Raw genomic sequence first — 24,922 nt, 5'->3', positions numbered from 1 at the left:
TCACCTGGGGAGGGTCCTGTGAGAGCCCTGCCTGCCCCTGGGACTGAGCCCACCACCACCTGCCCCCTGCCCGCTGCCCAGAGGTCAGGAGGGGCCTGGATCCGAAGCCAGGAACGGCCAGGCCATCCTCCCTGCGGGAGCACATCTGCCCTCGCCCCAACCCTGGACCTGCCCCTGGACCGGCATGGTCAGGAGTGTCCCCTCCAGCCGCCCCGCCTCCCAGTCTTTCTGCAGACTCTTCCCAGAGTCTTGGTGGCAAAGGCAGTTACACCTCAACTGCTCAGCCCGCCTCCGCCCCGCCCACCGCCTGGCCCCGCCCAACCTCCCGCCCCGCCCCTCCCACCCTCAAGCCGCGCTCCTCCCACGTCAAGCCCCGCCCACACGCATGACGCCCTGGAGGCGGTGTTTCACCTCTCCCGGCCCCTGCCACTCAACCCTCCGTCCCCACGAGGCCACGCCCACCGCCCTCCTGCTTCGGCCCCGCACCAGAAGCCTCCTCCTGCAGATGGCACCCGGCTTCCGAGGTCGTCCTTCCGCTCACCCTCCGCCCAGGACACCTTCCCAGGGGCTCCCCCGCCTCCAGCGACTCCTCTGCCTCCCCCACGAGCCCAGGGCTCTCACCCGCACCCGCACCCGCAGGAGCTCCTGGCTCCGTGGGTCCCGCCGCGGAAGGGAGTGTGAGGACGGTGCTGGGTGCGAGTCCTCCGGCAGCACCTGCCTGCGGCGACCGGGCCGCGGGCTGAGCCCCGCGCTCGCCGGGCTGCGTTTCTGAATCTCTGACCTCCTGGTGCGCAGGCGCCGCTCTGCTCCGGCTGCACTTCTGTTGGAGAAGCGGTACCGGCTGGGCCCCTCGGACCTGCCCGGGACCCGGAGCCCATCACCGCTCAGGCGCCCATGGCACCTCCCACTGCCCCCCCCCTCCTTGGCCCGCAGGGGGCGTCGCATGCACGAAGGGTCTCCTTTAGGGTCCATTGGCGAGATTTTACTGACCCTCCAACACGTGGGCCAAAGCACCGCAGCTGATTTTAAAAATGTGTTTTTATTGATGTCAGAGAGGAAGGAGAGGGAGGGAGAGGAACACCAGTGACGAGAGAGCATCACTGGTTCGGGGCCTCCCGCGCCCGGCCTCCCGGAGATGGAACCGGGAACCGGGCCTGAACCTCCACCTGGAATGGACCTGCCCCAGGGTCCAGTCAACCTCAGCCGCTGAGGATCACGGGCTGGGCCCGCACCCCTCCCTCTGAGCTGCTCACGGGCCGCCCCCCACCCCTCCCCAGGGGCTCCTGCTTCTCTCCCCCCAGGTGAAGGCGGACACTCCCTTCTGGTTCTCAGGGCCCAGCCCATGCTCTGCAGACGGACCTCGGCGCTGTGCTGGGAGGGATGGGAACCCCAAGCCACACTCCGCCCCCCCCCCCAAACCCGCCCCCCGGGCCCTGTGGACTGCAGACACCTCCAGCCCGACGCGCAGGCCCTGGAGGCACGGTGGGTGCGCCTGCGCTGCTGCACCCCAGGGGCGACTCTCAGAGGCACCGACCCCCCACGGAGCTGCACCAATGGATTTCTTGTTACCCACTTAAGTATTTTTCTTTTGGTGGTAATTTATAAAGCAAGGTATGAACTCCTCATTCTCTGGAGCATTATCTCAATTCCTTGAGTTTCTACTTCCAGGCATCATAGGTCCCTAGTTTCGCTCAAATAACTCACTAATTTCTTTTGAGGTCTGAATGTTCCTACCTTAACATCCCCTTCAGGGGGTGAGACACACCGCGGGCCCATCACACCCTAATGAGAACCTGGGGTAGCTGACAGGCCTCACTGGAGTGACCTGGACAGGAAGCCCCCCCCACCCCCCAACCCCGCCTCTCCCCCAGGCCTCCGCCTCTCTATGATGGGCTCCAGTGCAACCTGACACTCCCTTCGCAGGGACGCCCAACAGCAAAGCAGCCAAACTCAACTTTGGGGAAAACGAAACTACCAGAAAAAGGAAGCATCAATGAGGCTCCGTTATCCTGGGATCGGCATCCTCACACCATCTGCTCCGCTCCGACACCATGAACCCCAACTTCCAGCCCTTCATCCCTGGCGCCAGTGCTGGAGTGACCCCATCCAATGATGTGCTCAAGGAAGAACATGAGGTGTCCGTGCTGGGGGGTCCCCAGAACTCGATGGAAACAAGGACGACAGTGATCAACATCCAGACTGACACTGTGGTGCCCGACCACATCGTCTGGTCCCTGTTCAACACCCTCTTCTTCAACCCCTGCTGCCTGGGCTTCGTGGCCTTCGCCTTCTCCGTGAAGGTGGGTCGGGGGCGGGGGGGGGATACATGGAAGGCGTGTGGGCCCCCACAGTGTGCTCCCCAGATGACCCTGGGGATTGAGGAGGCCAGGTGTGTGTGTGTGTGTGTGTGTGTGTGTGTGTGTGTGTGAGTGTGTGTGTGCAGGTCACGCTGAGGCTGCCTGGGGTCGGCAGGGTCAGCCTTTGTCCCCTGGACTCCAAGGAAGATCCTGTTGATTAACCAGAAATTACTCTCCTCTGACTCACCATGTGGCTTCAGGGCTCTGGCTAGAAAACAAAAGTTCTCTGAAAACCCTGAGCCCTGGTGGGCTGAGAAGCCAGCAAATGGCCAGGGCAGGGGGAGAGGAGCCCTGAAGTCCGGAGGGGCTGTGAGGGAGGCCCCCCTGGCCTGTCCTGCTCAGGCTCCAGGGAACAGGGAGGGGGTCGCTGACCTGGCTGAGGGCAGGTGGAGGCTGGTCTGGGCAGGGAGCAGCCAGAGCCCAGCCTGAGTCACAGCACCCGGCTGTCCCCAGGGCCCGTCCAGACCCCTCACCATCCCTTCTCCCCCAGTCTAGGGACCGGAAGATGGTGGGAGACGTGATTGGGGCCCAGAGCTATGCGTCCACCGCCAAGTGCCTGAACATCTGGGCCGTGGTCTTGGGCCTCCTTGTCATACTTGGGATCATCATCACGGTCGTGATTTTCACCTCTGGAGTGCTTCGTGGCTACAGGGATTCCTATCACCTGCCCCAAGACTGAGGCCCTCCCCCCTTTCCCGGCTGCTGTAAGCACATGTGTGTACAATGGAGTTCAATAAAGCACATGTATGTGTTACCTTCAAAATCCATTGAAACCTGTAAAGAATTTTTGTGAGTTTATTGGAGCCAAACTGGCGACATAGGCCAGGAAGCAGAACCTCAACAAATTGAGGAAATGCTCCGGGGAATGGCGGGGTCACATTTGTATGTATGCCTTGAGATCAAAGGAGGGATGTATTGGGTTCCATGAAATTCATTGGCGATAGATTAAGGAGGAGGGATAAAGCAAAGCAGGGAAACCCCTGGGATTGGATAAAAAGTAAAATGATATACATGCTTAGGTGGGTGCAGGATCAATTAACAGGATGATGACGGAATTGGTGGTCTCTGTCCTGGCACCCAGCACATTAGGCTGTGCCCCAGGGGCTGTGGAAGAAGGGAAGGTACAAGTTACCCAGACATTTCTAGGGTATGTAACCATAGATGCAAAAAGACAGACAGGCTCAGTTAAGGTAAAGGCTGGCCTTGTCAGTGCAGATCCTGGCCGAGGACATAACTGCCCACCATCACTGCTTTAAAGTTTAATTTCAGACCATCCTTTGTAGCTACTTTAGGTCTCTGAGGTTGCAAGACTGCCATGTAGGTCTCCCATGAGCCTGTCCGGTCAGCATGTGGTCCCTGTCGCCCACATATGTGACAACGCCGTGTTGTCACCTGGGGAGGGTCCTGTGAGAGCCCTGCCTGCCCCTGGGACTGAGCCCACCACCACCTGCCCCCTGCCCGCTGCCCAGAGGTCAGGAGGGGCCTGGATCCGAAGCCAGGAACGGCCAGGCCATCCTCCCTGCGGGAGCACATCTGCCCTCGCCCCAACCCTGGACCTGCCCGTGGACCGGCATGGTCAGGAGTGTCCCCTCCAGCCGCCCCGCCTCCCAGTCTTTCTGCAGACTCTTCCCAGAGTCTCCCTGGCAAAGGCAGTTACACCTCAACTGCTCAGCCCGCCTCCGCTCCTCCCTCCTCCTAACCCCGCCTCCATCTCCCGCCCCGCCCCTCCCTCCTCCTAACCCCGCCTCCAACTCCCGCCCCGCCCCCACCACCCGGCCCCGCCCCTCCCACCCTCAAGTAGCGCCCCTCCCACGTCCAAGCCCCGCCCACACGCAAGACGGCCCTAGAGGCGGTGCTTCACCTCTCCCGGCCCTGCCCACGAGGCCTCGTCCTTATGAGGCCACGCCCACCGCCCTCCTGCTCCGCCCACCGCACCCACCACGCTGCCCGCACAGCTCTGCCGGCCACACCCCCGCCCCCACCCAGCGCCCCCTCTTTAGAGCCTTTATGCCCACCCACCGCCCTAGGGCACCGACCACAGAGGACCTTGTCCCAGGGCCCCTGGGACCTGCCCGGCCCCGCACCGGAAGCCCTCCTCTGCCTCCCCCAGGAGCCCAGGGCTCTCACCCGCACCTGCACCCGCACCCGCACCCGCACCCGCACCCGCAGGAGCTCCTGGCTCCGGAGGGTCCCGCCGCGGAAGGGAGTGTGAGGACCGTGCTGGGTGCGAGTCCTCCGGCAGCACCTGCCTGCGGCGACCGGGCCGTGGGCTGAGCCCCGCGCTTGCCGGGCTGCGTTTCTGAATCTCTGATCTCCTAGTGCGCAGGCGCCGCTCTGTTCCGGCTGCACTTCTGTTGGAGGAGCGGTACCGGCTGGGCCCCTCGGACCTGCCCGGGACCGGGAGCCCATCACCGCTCAGGCGCCCATGGCACCTCCCACTGCCCTCCCCTCCTTGGCCCGCAGGGGGCGTCGCATGCACGAAGGGTCTCCTTTAGGGTCCATTGGCGAGATTTTACTGACCCTCCAACACGTGGGCCAAAGCACCGCAGCTGATTTTAAAAATGTGTTTTTACTGATGTCAGAGAGGAAGGAGAGGGAGGGAGAGGAACACCAGTGAGGAGAGAGCATCACTGGTTCGGTGCCTCCCGCGCCCGGCCTCCCGGAGATGGAACCGGGAACCGGGCCTGAACCTCCACCTGGAATGGACCTGCCCCAGGGTCCAGTCAACCTCAGCCGCTGAGGCTCACGGGCTGGGCCCGCACCCCTCCCTCTGAGCTGCTCACGGGCCGCCCCCCCCCCCCCAGGGGCTCCTGCTTCTCTCCCCCCAGGTGAAGGCGGACACTCCCTTCTGGTTCTCAGGGCCAGCCCATGCTCTGTGCTGGGAGGGGTGGGAACCCCAAGCCACACTCCGCAACCCGCCGTGCCCTGTGGACTGCAGACACCTCCAGCCCGACCTGCAGGCCCTGCCAGGTGTGGTGGGTGCGCCTGTGCTGCTGCACCCCAGGGCGGCTCTCAGTGGCAAGGACCCCCACGGAGCTGCACGGGTGGAGCCGGAATCTGCACTGTGCGCAGGGGAGGAGGGGTCTCCCCAGAGGGCTGTTGTCCGCGTAGCAGAGGGGCCTGCCCAGCCTTTCCTCACGGTGCCTCTCACTTCAGTCCTCCTCCTTCTTGCGGGAAAACGCTCTTCCCCACATTTCCCAATCTGTTCTCTGGTTGCTGGATCTGCCATCAAGAGCTTTGGGCTGGCCTCAGCCGGTTTGGCTCAGTGGATAGAGCGGGGACCTGAGGACTGAAGGGTCCCACGTTGGATTAAGGTCAAGCGCACATGCCCGGGTGGTGGACTCAATCCTCGTTAGGGGTCATGCAGGAGGCAGCTGATCCATGATTCTCTGATTCTCTCTGATCGTTGATGTTTCTCTCTCTCTTCCTCTGAAATCAATAAAATATTTTACAAAAACAAGAGCTCCCCCTGACCGGTTTGGCTCAGTGGATGAAGCATCGGCCTGTGGACTCAAGGGTCCCAGGTTCGATTCTGGTCAGGGGCATGTGCCTTGGCTGTGGGCACATCCTCAGTGGGGGGCATGCGGGGGGCAGCTGATCAATGTTTCTCTCTCATCGATGTTTCTAGCTCTCTATCCCTCTCTCTTCCTCTCTGTAAAAAATCAATAAAATATATTTTAAAAAAACCACAAGAACTCTGGCTCCCCTGGCCAGTGTGCTCAGCTGGAGGGCACTGTTGCACGCATTCCTAGGTTGCGGGTTCGCTTCCCATCAGGGCACATGGAAACTAATAGATGTTTCCCTCTCACATGGATGTTTCTCTCACTCACTCCCTCTCCCTTTCTGTCTCTGAAAGGAAGAAAAACATTTTCTTTTTTTTAAATGAGCTTTGGGCCTTGGCCGGTGTGGCCATGTGGTTAGAGCATTGGCCTGACCAAGGAGGGAATTGGGGTCGATGCCTGGTCAAGGGCACGTACCTGGGGTGCAAGTTTGATACCCAGCCTGCGTTGGGGCACCTGTGGGAGGCAACCAGTCAATGTGTCTTCTCACTCCCCTCCCTTCCTGCTTTCTGCTCTCTGAAATCCGTCGAGAAAATACCCTGGGCTGAGGAATAAGCAAAAAAAGAAAGGTGCTTTGATCTTGTCAAGGCAGCAAGTCCTATTTCACAGCCTACAGGTTTGGGCTCCTGGCTCAGAGTCATCATAGGAACTAACTTTTCTGTGTATTCCTCTTTAAAATTATTTTAAAATAGATTTTTGGAGAGAGAGGAAGGGAGAGGAAGAGCGGCAGAGAGAATCATGCCCGTTACTGGGAAGCGAGCCCCAAACCTGGGCCTGGGCCCTGACCACGAATTATACCGCTGCCCTACGGTGCGTGGGACAACACTCGGCCAACGAGCCCCACGCCAGGGTGCCGTGTGCCCCTCTGGTGGCTGAGCTCCCCATCTGTGGCTGCGGAGACCCCGACAGGGACACGTCCGGTCCTTGTGCCTTCCCTCCACGGCGACACGGCGCCAGAGAGGTCCTCACCGGCAGCGAGGATCAAAGGCCACAGAAATCAGAAGGTCTGATTGTTGATTGCAGATGCTTCCAGAGAACGTAGTTGATCAAAAGATGAAATGTCCAGTTTTAATTTCTTTATATTGCTTTCAGAGAGAGAGAGGGAGAGAGGGATGGAAGCATCAGTGATGGGGGAGCCTCCTGCATGCCCCCTACTGGGGATCGAGCTTGCAACCTGGGCATGTGCCCTGACCAGGAATCACACCCGGACTTCTTGGTTGATAGGTTGACACCTAACCACCGAGCCACACCAGCTGGGTGAAATGTCCAGACTGCTAGCAGACCTTCATGCCAACAGCAGGCAGGAGGGCCTGGGGGTGGCGCTGTCCCACCCTCTGGGGACAGGGGTCAGGACGGGTCACCGCAGGGCTCTGTGGTTGACAGTCCCTCCTCAGAACTTCCTCCTCCCCTGGGAGAGAAAGTGCTGCTTCTCCCTGTGCTCCTAGCGCAGGGCCTTCCCTCTGCCCCCCCACCCCCGACCCCCCACCCCCGAGTGCCAGATTGCAGCCCTTTCTTCTCCTCAAGTAAGTGGGTGTTGGTGTGGGAACACCCAGACTTCTGTTTGTGGCCACTCAGCCGCGGTGTGGCCTGGGGAAGGGGGGTGGGGAGCAGAGGTTCTTCCTGGGGCCGGAGTGTGGGGTCTGTGTGACCACTGGCAGGGGCCCTGCCTGGACAGTGAGAGGGCACAGGCTCGGCCTGAGCTAGGGCAAGGGTGGTCGCGGTAAGAAAATAATTTTCTCTCTACGCTTCTGTGACCGCAGATCCAGCTCAAAATGTGTGGGAAGCCGATATAGGGTTAAGCCTCGGACTGACCTGTTGGCAAAGTCACAAACAGGTCTTCCGAGTCTTAAACAACCCAGTCTGAGAGGTGGCCGCTGATTTACACGTGATGTCATTTAAAAAATAAAAATGGGAGAATTTGCCGGAAGCCGGTCCACCCTTGCTGCTTGACGCAGTCGCTGCAGGGAAGAAACATCTGCACAGCTTATGTTTCAAGGGATCTGGTGTATATGGCATATGTGTGCTCCCCCTCTTAGCACTATGTGTTTTAAACAGGACCATCTCCCCAAGAAAGGTTGTTCCCCAGGTTAGGGATTAACAGGACTAAGGAAGAGAATGAATCAGTAAATCCCCCTAGTGTTACAGAAATACCATGTACTACTTATGAAGAACTTGGACCAAGACTGTTGGCAATAAATTTGGGACGTGTTGGGCCCACATCCCCAGGGGTCTGTCCACCAGGGAAAGCATCAAAGCCTATCCCCCTGGAGACCCACCGACACAGGGCAGTCCCAGGGAAGGCAAGCAGGGGCTGGGAGGACATAACCTTTACTGGGGAGGATAATCTCCTTCAGTCACTTCCTTGTAGCCTATCAGTAGAGCAGTGGCCCTGGAAGAGCCCTTGTGATGGAACACAGAGATTAACCTAGACAAGATTAAAATCAACAGAACGAGATAGAGACAGGATTTTTGGCAAAGGTCAGATAAGAAACAAGGAACTGTAGAACGTTACCCAAACCATACCATGATGTGATTATAGAGGCATGCTTATAGGATCAAATGGTATAAATACAGATGTAACAGGACAATAAAAAGAACCTCGCTATGCTGATCAACTGAACGCTGCCTCCCTGTCCTTCCTTCTTCGCCGACTCCGTCCACACCTTTCGGAACTGCTGGACCTGCTGGGGCTGGGCCCCAACAAAAATGGTGCTACCCAACTTAACGAGATGCTGAACAGCTTTCCAGAGCCCTCAGACCAAGACCTCACGCCCAAGCGAGTGCAGAGGTGAGAATGTTGGCCTCCAGCTGCACGCAGAACCCCAATTGGTGCGTGTGCACACTCGGAAGCAGAGAACCCAGGCAGCATGGCCTTGGACCGGACCTTTCAGAACCAGAGGGCCTGCTGCCTGGGGGCCCCTGACGCTGACGCCCCTTATCAGAAAGGTCCGAGCTCCAAGGTCCCCGGATGAGCAGGTGACCTCCAGGCTTCCCATGACCGTCCCCCAAGCCCTTGAACACCCGGAACCTAGTCCAGTGAACACGACCGAGTGGAGGAACCGATGGGATGCCCAGCATCTTGGTTGGCGCCTTCTCGCTCAGTCAGCTTTTCCTTTCTCCAAACGTTGACCCGTTGAGTTTTGACCTTTGGAAGCGCCGGGCACACACAGTTGGGCATGGCAGCGTTGCGAGGTCCCTGGCTGAGACACCCCGAAAGAACCACAGAACCACAGCAGCACTGCACTGTGTCGCTCAGTGGGTTGGGGCATCCGGCCATGCACCAAAAGGTTGCAGGTTGGGGACCTAGTCAGGGCACATGCCTAGGTTTCAGGCTCCACCCTGGTCAGGGCTTGCACAGGAGGCCACCGATGGACGCTCCTGTCTCGCATCAATGGTTCTCTCTCCCTCCCTCCCTTCATCTCTCTCTACAATCAATTCTAAAATGTCCTTGGGTAAGTAATAACACAAACAAACCCCAAACCAGATTAACAGTAGGAAACCAAGAGATTCATCACTTCAGTGCCCCCTGTGTACCAGAGAGAGACCCCCAGAAAACGGAGCCGCCCGAGGAAGGCCCACGATGCCACCGCAAACATCACCTCCAGCGGGACTCAAACCAGGGGGTGTCAGAGGCCAGTAAGGGGGGGCCAGGGGAGCACACAGGGTAGGCACTTATGCAGACCTGCCTCTGCCTGTTCTGCGTGGATCGCGTTACAGGATTTACCAGGTGCCCGAAAAACACACAGGAGTCCCCGGCGATACAGGAAAATGCCGTTTATTTCCCGATGTACTAGGATCTATCACTAGCACCGTGACTCAGGGGAGCGTTTCCAACCCTCAGCAAGCCACTATGGACAAAGCTTTCTCTTCATGCCCGTTGGTTTCTTTGTCCCCCAAATAAGGGTCAGACTCCCAGACCTTCCCCGGGCTTTGCAGACAGCCCGTGTGTTGGGATGGGGGCCCTGATCCACATCTAAAGGCCGGGATGGGGCCAGGACTGAGAACCCCCTCCCGGGGATGTGTATCGCTCATGGCTCATGGCCTCTGTAAAATGGGAGTATTTAGGTAAATAGGTCTTGGAAGACCAGATAATTAAGGAAGGGGCAATGAGTAGACTCTAGGCCCGTGGTCGGCAAACCGCGGCTTGCGAGCCACATGGGGCTCTTTGCCCCTTGAGTGTGGCTCTTCCACAAAATACAGACTTCTGCGCATGGGCCACTCGCCCTGTATGTGCGTGTCCACACGTGGTATTTTGTGGAAGAGCCACACTCAAGGGGCAAAGAGCCGCGTGTGGCTCGCGAGCCGCGGTTTGCCGACCATGGCTCTAGGCTAACAGGAATGTGCATTAGGGATACTTATTAACTAGGTACAGGGTCAGGCTGCTGGCCCCCCACGCCCCAAGAAATATCTTCTTTTCCTCACCAATAGGAGCTGCCAGGGATAAGGCCAGCCCCTCTTCCGACAGCACAGACTCCCTGAACGTGTGCGTGAGTCCTGCAAAGGGGATCCAACTTCATTTTCAGAGCTTCTCTGATTAATAAAACCAATTCGCCCTAACCGGTTTGGCTCCGTGGATAGAGCACCAGCCTGCGGACTAAAGGGTCCCAGGTTGATTCCGGTCAAGGGCATGTACCTTGGTAGCAGGCACATCCCCAGTAGGTGGTGTGCAGGAGGCAGCTGATCGATGTTTCTCATCGATGTTTCTAGCTCTCTATCCCTCTCCCTTCCTCTCTGTAAAAAACCAGTAAAATATATTTAAAAAACAAAACAAAAAAACCCAATTCGCCTAAAACACCCCTGACGTCACAGAAGCATGCTGTGCAGGGACAAATGCTGCTCCCTCTGGGGAAAGGGGCCACACCCTCACCTCACCAGCTCAGGGAAGGCCTGCATGGCGGTTGTGCAAACTCAAAGACATAAAATAACCACAAAGGATGGTCTGAAAATTGAATATTTAACTACAAACAGGTTATGGTGGGTAGTCATGTCCTGGACCAGCATTTTCCCTGACAAAGATCAACTTAGATCTTTACTGAGCCCATTGTCTTTTTGCATCTAAATTAACACTCCTGTGAAATGTCTGGGTAACTTGTAACTTCCCTCCCACCCCCACCCCCCCCCCGCCCCCCACCAGCCCGGACCCCTCAGGGCACAAAAAATGGCACCAGGACATTCCCTCATTGTTAGTTATCAAGTTAATGGTCAACTGCTAACTCTGTTATCTATCCTGCAGCCCTCTGTGCAAAAGAAGCACATGTCCATCATTTTACTTTTTACCCTATCCCAGCGGTTCTCCCCCACACCCCGCCTTTGCTTTCTGCCACCTCCCTAATCTATCACCAATGGATTTCATGTTACCCACTTAAGTATTTTCCTTCTGATGGTAATTTATAAAAACAAGGTATGAACTCCCCATTCTCCGGTTCTGCTTCCCGGCATCATAGGTCCCCAGTTTGGCTCAAATACGCTCATTAAATTCTTTACAGGTTTGAATGTTTCTACCTTAACATCCCCTTCAGGGGGTGAGACACACCCCGGGCCCATCACACCCTAATAAGGACCTGGGGTAGCTGACAGGCCTGACTGGAGTGACAGGGACAGGAAGCCCCCCCCCCCCTCCCCGCCCCGCCCTCCCCAGGCCTCCGCCTCTCTCTGCTGGACTATTGTGCAACCTGACACTCCCTTCCCAGGGACGCCCTCCAGGAACACAGCCAAACTCAACTTGGGAAAACGAAACCACCAGGAAAGGAAGTATCACGGAGGCTCCGTTATCCTGGGATCGGCATCCGCACGCCATCTGCTCGGCTCCGACACCATGAACTCCAGCTCCCAGCCCTTCTTCTCCGGCGCCCGCGCCGGAGTGACCCCATCCTATGAGGTGCTGAAGGAGGAACACGAGGTGTCCGTGCTGGGGGGTCCCCAGAGCTCGATGGCAGCGAGGACGACAGTGATCAACATCCAGACTGACACCGTGGTGCCCGACCACATCGTCTGGTCCCTGTTCAACACCCTCTTCTTCAACCCCTGCTGCCTGGGCTTCGTGGCCTTTGCCTACTCCGTGAAGGTGGGTGCACGGAGGTGGGGTGGGGGGGATGCAGGGGGGCTTCCTGGAAGGCCTGTGGGCGCCCCCACAGGTGTGCTGCCAGGTGACCCTGAGCCCACGTGTGTGTGTGTGTGTGTGTGTGTGTGTGTGTGCGTGTGCAGGTCACGCTGAGGCTGCCTGGGGTCGGCAGGGTCAGCCTTTGTCCCCTGGACTCCAAGGAATATCCTGTTGATTAACCAGAAATTACTCTCCTCTGACTCACCATGTGGCTTCAGGGCTCTGGCTAGAAAACAAAAGTTCTCTGAAAACCCTGAGCCCTGGTGGGGGGAGAGGCCAGCAAATGGCCAGGGCAGGGGGAGAGGAGCCCTGAGCCCCTGGAGAGGCTGAGAAGCTGAGAGGGAGGCCCCCCGGCCTGTCCTGCTCAGGCTCCAGGGAACAGGGAGGGGGTCGCTGACCTGGCTGAGGGCAGGTGGAGGCTGGTCTGGGCAGGGAGCAGCCAGAGCCCGGCCTGAGTCACAGCACCCGGCTGTCCCCGGGGCCCGTCCAGACCCCTCACCATCCCTTCTCCCCCAGTCTAGGGACCGGAAGATGGTGGGAGACGTGATGGGGGCCCAGAGCTATGCATCCACCGCCAAGTGCCTGAACATCTGGGCTTTGGTCTTGGGCCTCCTTGTCACACTTGCGGTCATCATCGCGGTCGTCGTATTTTACGCCTCTGCCCTGAATCGCGGCTACGGGGGTTCCTATCACCTGCCCCAAGACTGAGGCCCTCCCCCTTTCCCAGCTGCTCCACGCACATGTGCACAATGGCGTCCAATAAAGCACATGTATGTGACAACGCTGTGTTTCCTCCTGGGGAGGGTCCTGGAGAGCCCGGCCTGCCCCTGGGACTGAGCCCACCACCACCTGCCCCCTGCCCGCTGCCCAGAGGCCAGGAGGGGCCTGGATCGGAAGCCAGGAGCGGCCAGGCCATCCTCCCTGCGGGAGCACGTCCGTCCCGCTCTGGGCCCTCGCCCCGCCCCGGACCTTTCCCGGGACGGGCATGGTCGGGAGGGTCCCCTCCACCCGCCCGCCTCCCGGTCTGTCTCCCGGCTCCTCCCAGAGCCTCTCGGGCAACGCCAGTCCCGCCTCAACTGCTCAGCCCGCCTCCGCCCCGCCCACCTCCTAGCCCGCCCACACGCATGACGCCCTGGAGGCGGGGCTTCACCAATCCCGGCCGCGCCCACTGAGCCCTCACGAGGCCACGCCCACCGCCCTCCTGCTCCGCCCACCGCCACTCCGTCCCCGCGTTCTCCCACCTGCCTGCGGGTCAGCCCTTCCGCCCGCACCCCGCCTGTCCACCTGGTGCGCTGCGCCCACCGCACCCACCACGCTGCCCGCACAGCTCTGCCGGCCACACCCCCGCCCCCACCCAGCGCCCCCTCTTTAGAGCCTTTATGCCCACCCACCGCCCTAGGGCACCGACCACAGAGGACCTTGTCCCAGGGCCCCTCGGACCTGCCCGGCCCCGCACCGGAAGCCTCCTCCTGCAGATGGCACCCGGCTTCCGAGGTCGTCCTTCCGCTCACCCTCCGCCCAGGACACCTTCCCAGGGGCTCCCCCGCCTCCAGCGACTCCTCTGCCTCCCCCACGAGCCCAGGGCTCTCACCCGCACCCGCACCCGCAGGAGCTCCTGGCTCCGTGGGTCCCGCCGCGGAAGGGAGTGTGAGGACGGTGCTGGGTGCGAGTCCTCCGGCAGCACCTGCCTGCGGCGACCGGGCCGCGGGCTGAGCCCCGCACTCGCCGGGCTGCGTTTCCGAATATCTGACCTCCTGGTGCGCAGGCGCCGCTCTGCTCCGGCTGCACTTCTGTTGGAGGAGCGGTACCGGCTGGGCCCCTCGGACCTGCCCGGGACCCGGAGCCCATCACCGCTCAGGCGCCCATGGCACCTCCCACTGCCCTCCCCTCCTTGGCCCGCAGGGGGCGTCGCATGCACTAAGCCCTAGTGTCTAAGGGTCTTAAGTCTGGGGAGGGTTGGGTGCGGGGGGAAGGTAAGACATCAAGGAAGGACTTGTATGCATGCCTGTAAGCATAACCAATGGACGCGAGACTCTGGGATGCGGGTGAGGGCATGGACGGGGGAGGGGACCTGGGGGAAGGTCCACTGGAAAAGAAGGAGACGTAGGTACCACTATTTGTAACACTTTAAACCTTAAAAAAAAGGAAACCAAAAAAAAGATTCCGTTGGCAAGATTTTACTGACCCTCCAACACGTGGGCCAAAGCACCGCAGCTGATTTTAAAAATGTGTTTTTATTGATGTCAGAGAGGAAGGAGAGGGAGGGAGAGGAACACCAGTGACGAGAGAGCATCACCGGTTCGGTGCCTCCCGCGCCCGGCCTCCCGGAGATGGAACCGGGAACCGGGCCTGAACCTCCACCTGGAATGGACCTGCCCCAGGGTCCAGTCAACCTCAGCCGCTGAGGCTCACGGGCTGGGCCCGCACCCCTCCCTCTGAGCTGCTCACGGCCGCCCCCCATTCTCCCCCCAGGGGCTCCTGCTTCTCTCCCCCCAGGTGAAGGCGGACACTCCCTTCTGGTTCTCAGGGCCCAGCCCATGCTCTGCAGACCGACCTGGGCGCTGTGCTGGGAGAGATGGGAACCCCAAGCCACACTCCGCAACCCCCGGGCCCTGTGGACTGCAGACACCTCCAGCCCGACCGGCAGGACCTGCCAGGTGTGGTGGGTGCGCCTGTGCTGCTGCACCCCAGGGCGGCTCTCAGAGGCAGCGACCCCCACGGAGCTGCACTGTGTGCAGGTCTGGTGAGTGGCCTCTGAAGGACTTGGCTTTCCTGTGGCCACAGCCGACCTGTGTGTAGTTTTGGTTTTTTCCCTCTTCACGGCGGCTCTCACTTTGCTTTCCGTTCTCCTGGGAGGAAAGCGTCCTTCCCCACATTTCCCATCTGTGCTCTGGGCGCTGCATCTGCCATCAAGAGCTCTAGTCCGGCCTGGCCAGTGTGACCCGGCTGGTTGAGGTTCGAACCCTGCACTGGAATGTCCCTGGTCCGATTCCCACGTGTGAGACCGGGCAGGAGCCGAAAACCAGGGTTAAGGCTTTATTAGGGGAAAGAGTCCGCCGGGCTGTCTCGCCAGGGGAGGGCGGCAGCACCTGCAGGGCGGGCACGCCTCCTGAGGGGCAGAACGGGAAGGGATGAGGGCTCAGGGTACTGGGCGCGTGCTGATTGGTGGCTTACTGTATGGTCCACATAGGAACAAGGGCTTAGGGCAGTGATGGCGAACCTATGACACCCGTGTCAGAGGTGACACGCAAACTCATTTTTTTGGTTGATTGTTCTTTGTTAAATGGCATTTAAATCTATAAAATAAATATCAAAAATATAAGTCTCGCCCTGATTGGTTTGGCTCAGTGGATAGAGCGTCAGGCTGCAGACTCAAGGGTCCCAGGTTCGATTCCAGTCAAGGGCATGTACCTTGGTTGTGGGCACGTCCCCAGTGGGGAGTGTGCAGGAGGCAGCTGATCAGTGTTTCTCTATCATTGATGTTTCTTGTCGAGTAAGACTCCCTCCACGTTCTGCGTGGAGTAGGGTTTGGTATCTGAAAGAGGAGCCGCACAACAAATGAGAGAAAAAGACATGAGATAATTTTGCAATATTTGCCCTGACCGGTTTGGCTCAGTGGATGGAGCGTCGGCCTGCGGACTCAAGGGTCCCAGTTTCGATTCTGGTCAAGGGCATGTACCTTGGTTGCGGGCACATCCCCAGTGGGGAGTGTGCGGGAGGCAGCTGATCGATGTTTCTCTCTCATCGATGTTTCTAACTCTCTATCCCTCTCCCTTCCTCTCTGTAAAAAATCAATAAAATATATTAAAAAAAAAATTTGCAATATTGGGGGATCAGGTGGCAAGTCCCAAAGGACTTCCCCAGATGCTCAGGCCGCTCCAATCTTTTATTGATCTGGAGTAGCCCTTAGGGTAAGGAGGTTTCAATGACACACAGATCAGCAGACAATTTCCAGGAATAGACAACGTATCTGATTAGCTCATCAATAGATTTCAGGGCGTATCTGATTAACAATAATCAACAAGGATCTACATAAGTATCTAAGGAATTAAGTGAACTAAGGTGGGGATGCTTCAACTATTATTACCTAAATTAACTGGGTGGTTCCTAGATTAACTGGGTGGTGCACAGCCCTGACCTTGACTAGGACTTTCAAGGGCTACTAGCTTTTGGGGGGGTCTCTGTCTAAACTCAGCTAGTGAAGACAATGAATGGACTCCAGCAGTTTCTGACTCTCTATCCCTCTCCCTTCCTCTCTGAAAGAAAACAATAAAAAAATTTAAAAAAATATGTAAGTCTTTGTTTTACTATGGTTGCAAATATCAAAATATTTCTATATGTGACACGGCACCAGAGTTAAGTTAGGGTTTTTCAAAATGCTGACACGCCGCGTTCAAAAGGTTCGCCATCACTGGCTTAGGGTATTTGGCAGGTGTGGATTGGTGGTCCAATGTCTAGTCCATATAAGGTACATGGTTAGTCACTCAGGTATTTCCGGGCTGCAGGTTGAGGCATACTCCGCCCACCGGTTGGGGGAAGGGAGGATCTATCTCCACTCAGGGCACGTACCTAGGTTGACAGTTCCATCCCAGGTCCGGTCATGTCTGGGAGGGCACGGATCCAAGTTTCTCTCTCCCTCCCTTCCTGTCTTCCTAAAATCAATAAAAAACACACGTCCTCAGGTGAGGATGAAAGGAAACACACCACACATACACCCCGATGAACCCTAGAAAAGCAGTAGTTTAGTGACTTGTGAACCCCCTGCATACATGAGACCCCATAAAACAGAGTAGCCCAGGAAAGGTCCAAGCCGCCGTCTTAACCCTCACCCCCAGCTGCAGGGAACAGGTGTGCGCGTGCGCGCGTGCGTGTGAGGGCCGTTAAGGGGGTGCGTAGGGAAAGCCTGGTCAGCGGGGTGTGTCATGCAGACTTCTGTACATCTCCTCTGCGTTGATCGTGTCACCGGAGAATCAAACTCTGTGTCCCCCTGGGAGGGCGGTGCTGGCGATGTCTTCGGAACATGACTGTTCTAAGACCCGCGCGGAGAACGGGCGCTGGAAGGAGCTTTAGGTGTGGTGTGTGGTTACATTTTTCGGGTTCCAACGTCTCCTGGCCCTGAGGCCGGTCCTGGAAGAGGTGCAGTGGTGCCATCAGGGAGGCCCGAGGGAGGCCGGTGTCCGGAGCTTCCCGTCCCTGGGCAGCGGGTGAAGGTCGGGATCTGAGCTGCTTAAAGCATCAGTCCCTGTGGCCAGGCCCCAGGACCGCGGGAGCACATCCTGCCAGGGGAGTCGCAGGGCCTGGCTCCCTGCACCCACAGCAGAGAGGGGAGGGAACTTCCTTTGTTCAGAAGTTTTAAATAGTCATGTTTCCTCAGCTTGCAGTGGGCCCACCGGTCCTGGCCTCTGATTTGTTCCCAGGTCTGACTGGCAGGTAGGCGGGCACCCGCCCAGGTCACTCTGACCTCTGCTGGGCAGCCGTACACCTGGCCTTCCCTTGCCTCCTTTCCTGTTCAACAATCACCAGGTTATAACGGGAGCTGCCAGGGATGAGGCCAGCCCCTCTTCCGACAGCACAGACTCCCTGAACGTGAGCATGAGTCCTGCAGAGGGGATCCAACTTCATTTTCAGAGCTTCTCCGATTTATAAAACCAATTTGCCTAAAACACCCCTGACGTCACAGAAGCATACTGTGCAGGGACAAATGCTGCCCCCCCTCAGGGGTGGACTCCAGACACGAGAGACACACCCCGGGCCCATCACACCCTAAATGAGGAACTGGGGCAGCTGACAGGCCTGGCTGGAGTGACCCGGACAGGAAGCCCCCCCACCTCCCCGCCCCGCCCCCCCAGGCCTCGGCCTCTCTCTGCTGGGCTCCAGTGCAACCTGACACTCCCTGAGCAGGGACGCCCTCCAGGAACACCGCCAAACTCAACTCAACTTCGGGGAAACGAAACCACCAGAAAAACGAAGCACCACTGAGGGTCTGTTATCCAGGGATCGGCATCCGCACGCCATCTGCTCCGCCCCGGCACCATGAACCCCAACTCCCAGCGAAGCTTCGTCTTCCCAATCCCCCGCGCCGGAGTGTCCCCATCCTATGAGGTGCTCAGGGAGGAACATGAGGTGTCCGTGCTGGGGGGTCCCCAGAGCTCGATGGCAGCGGGGAGGACGGTGATCAACATCCAGACTGACACCGTGGTGCCCGACCACATCGTCTGGTCCCTGTTCAACACCCTCTTCTTCAACCCCTGCTGCCTGGGCTTCCTGGCCTTCGCCTACTCCGTGAAGGTGGGTGCGCGGGAGGGGGGGAGGAGGCAGGGGGGCTTCCTGGAGGGCATGTGGGCGCCCCCACAGGTGTGCTGCGCAGATGATCCATGAGATTGTGGAGCACACGTGTGTGTGTGTGTGTGTGTGTGTGTGTGTGCAGGTCACGCTGAGGCTGCCTGGGGTCGGCAGGGTCAGCCTTTGTCCCCTGGACTCCAAGGAAGATCCTGTTGATTAACCAGAAATTACTCTCCTCTGACTCACCATGTGGCTTCAGGGCTCTGGCTAGAAAACAAAAGTTCTCAGGAAACCCTGAGCCCTGGAGGGGGAAAGGCCAGCAAATGGCCAGGGCAGGGGGAGAGGAGCCCTGAGGCCCTGGAGAGGCTGAGGGGCTGTGAGGGAGGCCCCCCTGGCCTGTCCTGCTCAGGCTCCAGGGAACAGGGAGGGGGTCCCTGACTTGGCTGAGGGCAGGTGGAGGCTGGTCTGGGCAGGGAGCAGCCAGAGCCCGGCCTGAGACACAGCACCCGGCTGTCCCCAGGGCCCGTCCACACCCCTCACCATCTCTTCTCCCCCAGTCTAGGGACCGGAAGATGGTGGGAGACGTGATTGGGGCCCAGAGCCATGCGTCCACCGCCAAGTGCCTGAACTCCGTGGCCCTGGTCTTGGGCCTCCTTGTCATATTTGCGGTCATCATCGCGGTCGTCGTATTTTACGCCTCTGCCCTGAATCGCGGCTACGTGGGTTCCTATCACCTGCCCCAAGACTGAGGCCCTCCCCCTTTCCCAGCTGCTCCACGCACATGTGCACAATGGCGTTCAATAAAGCACATGTATGTGACAACGCTGTGTTTCCTCCTGGGGAGGGTCCTGGAGAGCCCGGCCTGCCCCTGGGACTGAGCCCACCACCACCTGCCCCCTGCCCGCTGCCCAGAGGCCAGGAGGGGCCTGGATCCGAAGCCAGGAGCGGCCAGGCCATCCTCCCTGCGGGAGCACGGCTGCCCTCGCCCCAACCCCGGACCTGCCCCTGAACGAGCATGGTCGGGAGTGTCCCCTCCACCCTCCCCGCCTCTGGGGCAGTGGTTCTCAACCTTCCTAATACCGCGACCCTTTCATACAGCTCCCCATGTTGTGGGGACCCCCAGCCATAAAATTACCTTCCCTGCTACTTCATCACTGTGATGTTGCTACTGTTATGAATCGTCATGTAAATGTCTGATATGCAGGATGTATTTTCATGGTTACACATTGAACATCATTAAAGCAAAGTGATGAATCACAAAAACAATACGTAATTATATCTGTGTTTTCCGATGGTCTTAGGCGACCCCTGTGAAAGGGTCGTTTGACCCCCAAAGGCGTCGCGACCCACAGGTTGAGAACCGCTGATGTGGGGCTACGCCTCCACCGCCCCCGCCCATCGGTCTGGACCCGCCCCTCAGTCTGGAACTCGCCTGCTCATTGGGTCCCGCAGACTGGACGCTCCACCCACTGCAGCTCCTCCCTTCCCGTCCTCGGCCGCCTTTCGGCCGCATCCATCGGGTCGGAACCTTGGGGAACCGGCTGCTCGCCGTTTCCCACTACGCTCACCCTGCCTGCTCCTCCCCCGCCTCCATCCGGTCCCGCCCGCTTCCGGCCCCGCCTCCGACCCCACTATTGGGGTCAAACTCCAAGCCCCGCCCCGGTCCCTTCCATGCCACCCCGCCGTGGGGGGAAGGGGCGCCTGGTCCCCCACGTGCCGGCCAGAGCCGCGGTTCCGCGATCAGACCTCGTGCTGCTCACGGCCGCGTCCCCGCGAGCCCAGCCGGCAGCACCGGGACCTGCCCGCTCTGCGGTGTAATTTCTGCAGAGCTCCAGGCCAGTGACAGCACATCTTCCCTGGGCCTCAGCCCCTCCGGCTCTGACGCCGGACCCCCGTCCGGGGCACCGTCCCGCGAGGCATCCCCACCCCCACAGACCAAGCACCACGCGGGGCCCAGGATCAGGTGCTGCGGGGCTGTCACCGGGGCTGTGGGTGGGGGGTGTCCCTCCCTCTGGCGGCGGGACAGCTGCTGCCCATAGAGCAGCGCCAGCAGGACCCACCTCGCCCCCTCACCTCCCGGACACCAGCCCCCAGGCCTTCTCCAGCCTCTCCAGGCGCCTGTGCAGGGCATGGGGGTCCCGGTGAGGACGGCTGCACCCCATGTGCACCCCGGGCCCAGGCAAAGGCTCAGGCCCAGAGCCCCAGGGCGCCCATCGGCTGGGGCCCTTCCTGGCACCGGCAGCTCCAGCCAGCAGGCCCAGACGGTTTGGTGGTGAAGAAGGCATTTGGGGGGGAACATAGGCAGGATTAGGAATTTCTTAGAATTGGGGTCCACGGAAAAGCGCGGGGCTGCAGACTGGGAGAAGGCACACTCCCATAACACCAGGAAGCGGGTGCAGTGACACCTCCACAAGACAAGGGAGCAGCTACAGGGGCATTTGCACGGGCCAAGGACACTGGGAGGACCAGGAAAGGTCCGTATTTACAAAATAAAGAGGAGGAAGAAAGCCCTTCATTCAGATGGAAAAGAAGACAGCCCAGAGGAAAGGAGGGACTCTGAGGAAGGGGCCTCAGGAGTCACTGTCGTAACCAACTCCAGGGGCACGTGGACGGTCTGAGGGGAGATGAGGGCAGAGGAACTGCAGCCTTCATAAACCCCAGGGAAAGGGACTCCGTGGGACCCGTTCGCCCGCCTACTTGGGAGTTCACTCTGTGGGGCCCTTACCCCTCCTTACGTGGGCGTCTGTCAATAAATCTTCACCTTTGCTGGACCACTTTCCGTCCGCGGATTCATTCTTCGGTTCCAGCGGACAATGGATCCGGGTTCCAGTCCAAACATTCGGTATCAGTGGGAGGATCGGTCCTTCCTGTCAGGGTTTCTGTCCATCGGGGCTGAGCCCTCTGTCCCTCCCGGGCCACTGGCTGCCCCTAACCCTGCCCCCTGCAGAGGAGCCAGGACGGAGCTGGGGGGCTGGAGGGCCGCCCAGGAGGGGCTGGGGCCTGGGCTGCACCCTGCACCCCACGTGCAGACACCGTGGCCTCCAGAGGACCCGCCGGCCGCCCTCACCCAGCACCGCTGCTCCCAGCTGCTCAGAGTCAGCCAGGCTTGTCCTCAGGGCCAAGGGTGAGCTGGCCCAGTGCCCCTTGGGTCAGGATCAGACACCGGGAAGGAGGGACCCCCCTCCTAGGCCCCTGGTGCAGCCGCGGCTCCCAGCGGGAGGCCAGCAACCAGGACCATCGGAGAAAGTGCCAGGACCCCTCAGAGCAGCAAGGGGGGCTGTCCAGGGGCAGGCGGGGCGGGCAGTGCCCCTGCCCAGGAAAGGCCAGCATTGTCACACACAGGTGCACTTTATTGAGCTCAGCTGCAGACAGGTGTGTGCACAACAGGTGCAGGGGGAAGGGGTGGGCGCCCGGGAGGGCCAGCAGGGCGTGGGGAGGACTCGGCCACCTGCCATGGCGTCGACTACAAGCCTGTGTGATGCATTGCGGCCTGAATGGCTCCTGGGAGCACAAGAGCCAGGAGAACAATGAGTCCGATGGTCGTAATGATGCCCAGGATCACGGCCCAGATGTTCAGGCACTTGGCGGTGGACGCATAGCTCTGGGCCCCAATCACGTCTCCCACCATCTTCCGGTCCCTAGACTGGGGGAGAAGAGATGGTGAGGGGTCTGGACGGGCCCTGGGGACAGCCGGGTGCTGTGACTCAGGCCCGGCCCTGGCTGCTCCCTGCCCAGACCAGCCTCCACCTGCCCTCAGCCAGGTCAGCGACCCCCTCCCTGTTCCCTGGAGCCAGAGCAGGACAGGCCAGGGGGGCCTCCCTCCCAGCCTCTCAGCCTCTCCAGGGGCTCAGGGCTCCTCTCCCCCTGCCCTGGCCATTTGCTGGCCTCTCCCGCTCCAGGGCTCAGGGTTTCCTGAGAACTTTTGTTTTCTAGCCAGAGCCCTGAAGCCACATGGCCAGTCAGAGGAGTGTAATTTCTGGCTGATCAACAAGATATTCCTTGGAGTCCAGGGTACAAAGGCTGACCCTGCTATTCCCAGGCAGCCTCGGTGTGACCTGCACACACACACACACACACACTCACACACACATACACACACATACACACAGACACATGCACACGGGCTCCTCAATCCCAAGGGTCATCTGGGCAGCACACCTGTGGGGCGTACACGCCTTCCATGTAGCCACCCCCCCGCCCCGAACCCCCCTCCTCCCCGCGCACCCACCTTCACGGAGTAGGCGAAGGCCACGAAGCCCAGGCAGCAGGTGTTGAAGAAGAGGGTGTTGAACAGGGACCAGACGATGTGGTCGGGCACCACGGTGTCATTCTGGATGTTGACCACGGTGGACATCACGGGCCCTGGGTTCTGGGGACCTCCCAGCACAGACACCTCGTGTTGCTCCCTGATCATCTCTGGTTTGGGGAGCAGGTGGGTCCCAGGTGAAGAAGGTGGGTGCTTCCCGAGGCAGAGGCCTGAGCCGTGTGGCTGCAGCTGCTGGGACTGCGCAGGCCCCGCCTCCCTCCCTGGGGGAGTAGTGAATTCTTTAAGTTTCCATTTCCTCCTCTTTTTAAAACGAATGATCTGGCCGGGGAGCAGGGGGTGGGACACTCTTCATGACTTGCTGGAGGGGTGGGAGGAAATCCTGAGGTTTACTGTCGTCTATGTGCCAGTTTCCTGTCTGCGTCACTCAGGCCAGCTCTGGTCTCCTCTAGGACTCGGTGGGCTCTGGCGGCTTTTCCCAGCCGGCAGCCACCCATCCCCCCAGCCCAGGCCCAAGCCCGTGCGGGCTCACCCCCATGCAGGGCCCTGCCTGTGGCCCCGTGGACCCCACACTCCTGCCCCAGAGTGAGGCCGCCCCACAGCCCACCCTCGGCTGGCTCAGGCCTCTTCTCCGAAGCCCGCGCTGCTGCAGGGGGGGTGCCTCCTGGTTGGGCCTGGACCCAGCAGCCCCTGTTGCCTGTCTCAGGGGGCCCTGCAGGCCCTCGCGGGGCGCCGGGGGGGGGGGGGGCGGGCGTGAACAAGGACATGGGCGCTGGATGCGGAGGAGGCGGCTGGGGTGGGAGAGGGAGGATTGGGGTGCAGGGCAGCATTTTGAAGCAGGAACTTGGGGGGGATGAAGTATGGTGGCAATCATTTCAGATGGAAACTGCAGTTTAACTCTAGCCCTGTTGTTTGGCTTAACACTAGAAGAGTTACTTTGATTTTCTGAATTGAATACATCATCCCATTCGACTGAATGACTATCCCACTGATTGTGAGCTTACTGGTTTTAGAAAGTGCATTCCTCTGTGTTAGGTCGGAGAGAGCCCAGGTTCGGATACATGCAGACATGTGATGAGACAATGGACTTCCCCTGGAATTTCTCACAGATCAGCGTGCCAGACACAGATACCGGCTTCTCCCTGAATCCACAACGACCCCCACACAGATACTGACTCATTCCTGGATACCTGGCTGACCCCTGCAGCTGAAACTTCCTCAACTGAATACCTCAGCTCATGTCCCCGCCCCTCACCCAACCGCAGTGTAAAAAAAGCGCCCCCCTCCCTGTTGGTGTGAATCCACGTGCCCTGTCCTGGGGGTACATGGGTCTCCCGGGGACGCAGAAATAAACCTTTTCCTTTCCTTTCTTTTCTGATTCACTGGACTCTATTTCTTGCGCCGTCTCCTGAGCCACCTAACCTAACACTCTGTACCTGGGAACCAGGACAGCACCATTATCCCAAGACCCGAGGGTTCCAGATAATGTGTTTCAGCCAACTCAGTGGTTCGAGACCCGAGGGCTCTAAATAATGAAATCCTGACAACTCAGTGGTCTCAAGCCCAGGGCTCTAGAGAAGGTGTTCCTGTCAACCCAGCAGTCCCAGATGATGTGTTTCTGTCAACTCAGTGATCCGAAGACCCAAAACTCTAATTAACATGCTTCATTTCTGCTTCTGTAAACTGCTTTTTTTGCCAACCAGGTTTCTCATTCCAAACCCTGAGATGTAATCAATACCTTTGTGATTTTTTTGGCTCTATAACCCTGGAACTGTGACCAAATAGGTACCATGAGATTTGGGAATGCCCCCTCATAGTCCCGGATTGCAATAAATGTGACTCTTTAATTCGACTTCTTGAGGCGTCCTTCTGTGATTCGCGGGGTATGTTACAACAGGAACATAGGCAGGCTTAGGGTTTTTTAGAATTGGGGTCCACGGAAAAGTGTGGGGCTGCAGACTGGGAGAAGGCACACTCCAATAACACCAGGAAGCAGGTGCAGTGACATCTCCACAAGACAACGGAGCAGCAATGGGGGCATTTGCACGGGCCAAGGACACTGGGAGGACCAGGAAAGGTCCATGTTTACACAATGAAGAAGGAAGGGAGCCTAGAGGGAAGGAAGAGGGAGAACCTCAGGTGTAGAAGGGGAATGTGGACCGATCAGGGGGGATATGAGGACACAGGAACTGCAGCCTTTACAAACCATAGAGAAAAGGGACTCCGTGGGACCCGTTCCCCCCTCCCTACTGTTAACGTAAAAAACCATTGAAACCTGTAAAGAACTTTTGTGAGTTTATTGGAGCCAAACTGTTGACATAGGCCGGGAATCAGAACCTCAACGAATTGAGACAGTGCC

The 24,922-nt window shown here is 59.1% G+C and overlaps 4 protein-coding genes across 8 annotated transcripts; 3 read left to right on the top strand and 1 right to left on the bottom strand.

The window, feature by feature from the left end:
• Positions 1-656: 656 nt before the first annotated feature.
• Positions 657-3,134, top strand: LOC308523995 (interferon-induced transmembrane protein 3-like). 3 transcript variants are annotated; one of them, XM_081098116.1, is made up of 3 exons: positions 863-1,611; positions 1,924-2,300; positions 2,848-3,134. In XM_081098116.1, exons 2-3 carry the CDS (start codon positions 2,052-2,054, stop codon positions 3,034-3,036), a joined length of 438 nt encoding a protein of 145 aa, XP_080954242.1. In that variant the 5' UTR covers positions 863-1,611; positions 1,924-2,051; the 3' UTR covers positions 3,037-3,134. The 3 variants fall into 3 exon arrangements, with proteins under 3 accessions (XP_080954241.1, XP_080954242.1, XP_080954243.1); XM_081098117.1 differs by having other exon boundaries at positions 1,067-1,301; XM_081098115.1 differs by having other exon boundaries at positions 657-2,300.
• An 8,513-nt stretch (positions 3,135-11,647) lies between these two features.
• LOC308523993 (interferon-induced transmembrane protein 3-like) lies at positions 11,648-15,796 on the top strand. Of its 2 annotated transcripts, XR_013996382.1 has the most exons (3): positions 11,648-11,981; positions 12,534-12,787; positions 13,417-15,796. XR_013996382.1 is itself a non-coding variant. In XM_081098112.1 (2 exons), the coding sequence occupies exons 1-2, from the start codon at positions 11,733-11,735 to the stop codon at positions 12,723-12,725; spliced, it is 441 nt and encodes a 146-aa protein (XP_080954238.1). In that variant the 5' UTR covers positions 11,648-11,732; the 3' UTR covers positions 12,726-12,789. The 2 variants fall into 2 exon arrangements, 1 of the variants encoding a protein (XP_080954238.1); XM_081098112.1 differs by lacking the exon at positions 13,417-15,796 and having other exon boundaries at positions 12,534-12,789.
• A 943-nt stretch (positions 15,797-16,739) lies between these two features.
• Positions 16,740-22,865, bottom strand: LOC308523994 (interferon-induced transmembrane protein 3-like). Of its 2 annotated transcripts, none has more exons than XM_081098114.1 (3): positions 22,528-22,865; positions 21,025-21,942; positions 16,740-17,144 (listed from the first exon to the last, which is right to left on the bottom strand). In XM_081098114.1, the coding sequence occupies exons 1-2, from the start codon at positions 22,711-22,713 to the stop codon at positions 21,763-21,765; spliced, it is 366 nt and encodes a 121-aa protein (XP_080954240.1). In that variant the 5' UTR covers positions 22,714-22,865; the 3' UTR covers positions 16,740-17,144; positions 21,025-21,762. The 2 variants fall into 2 exon arrangements, with proteins under 2 accessions (XP_080954240.1, XP_080954239.1); XM_081098113.1 differs by having other exon boundaries at positions 21,035-21,942.
• LOC308523992 (interferon-induced transmembrane protein 3-like) lies at positions 17,099-19,570 on the top strand. Its single transcript, XM_081098111.1, has 2 exons — positions 17,099-18,305; positions 18,857-19,570. Exons 1-2 carry the CDS (start codon positions 18,051-18,053, stop codon positions 19,046-19,048), a joined length of 447 nt encoding a protein of 148 aa, XP_080954237.1. The 5' UTR covers positions 17,099-18,050; the 3' UTR covers positions 19,049-19,570.
• Positions 22,866-24,922: the final 2,057 nt, after the last annotated feature.

Source organism: Myotis nattereri (assembly GCF_964212035.1).
Source record: "Myotis nattereri genome assembly, chromosome: 9".
Taxonomy (NCBI): Eukaryota; Metazoa; Chordata; class Mammalia; order Chiroptera; family Vespertilionidae; genus Myotis; species Myotis nattereri.
The sequence above is the reverse complement of the archived record's forward strand: the minus strand, read 5'-3'. Positions and strand labels throughout refer to the sequence as shown.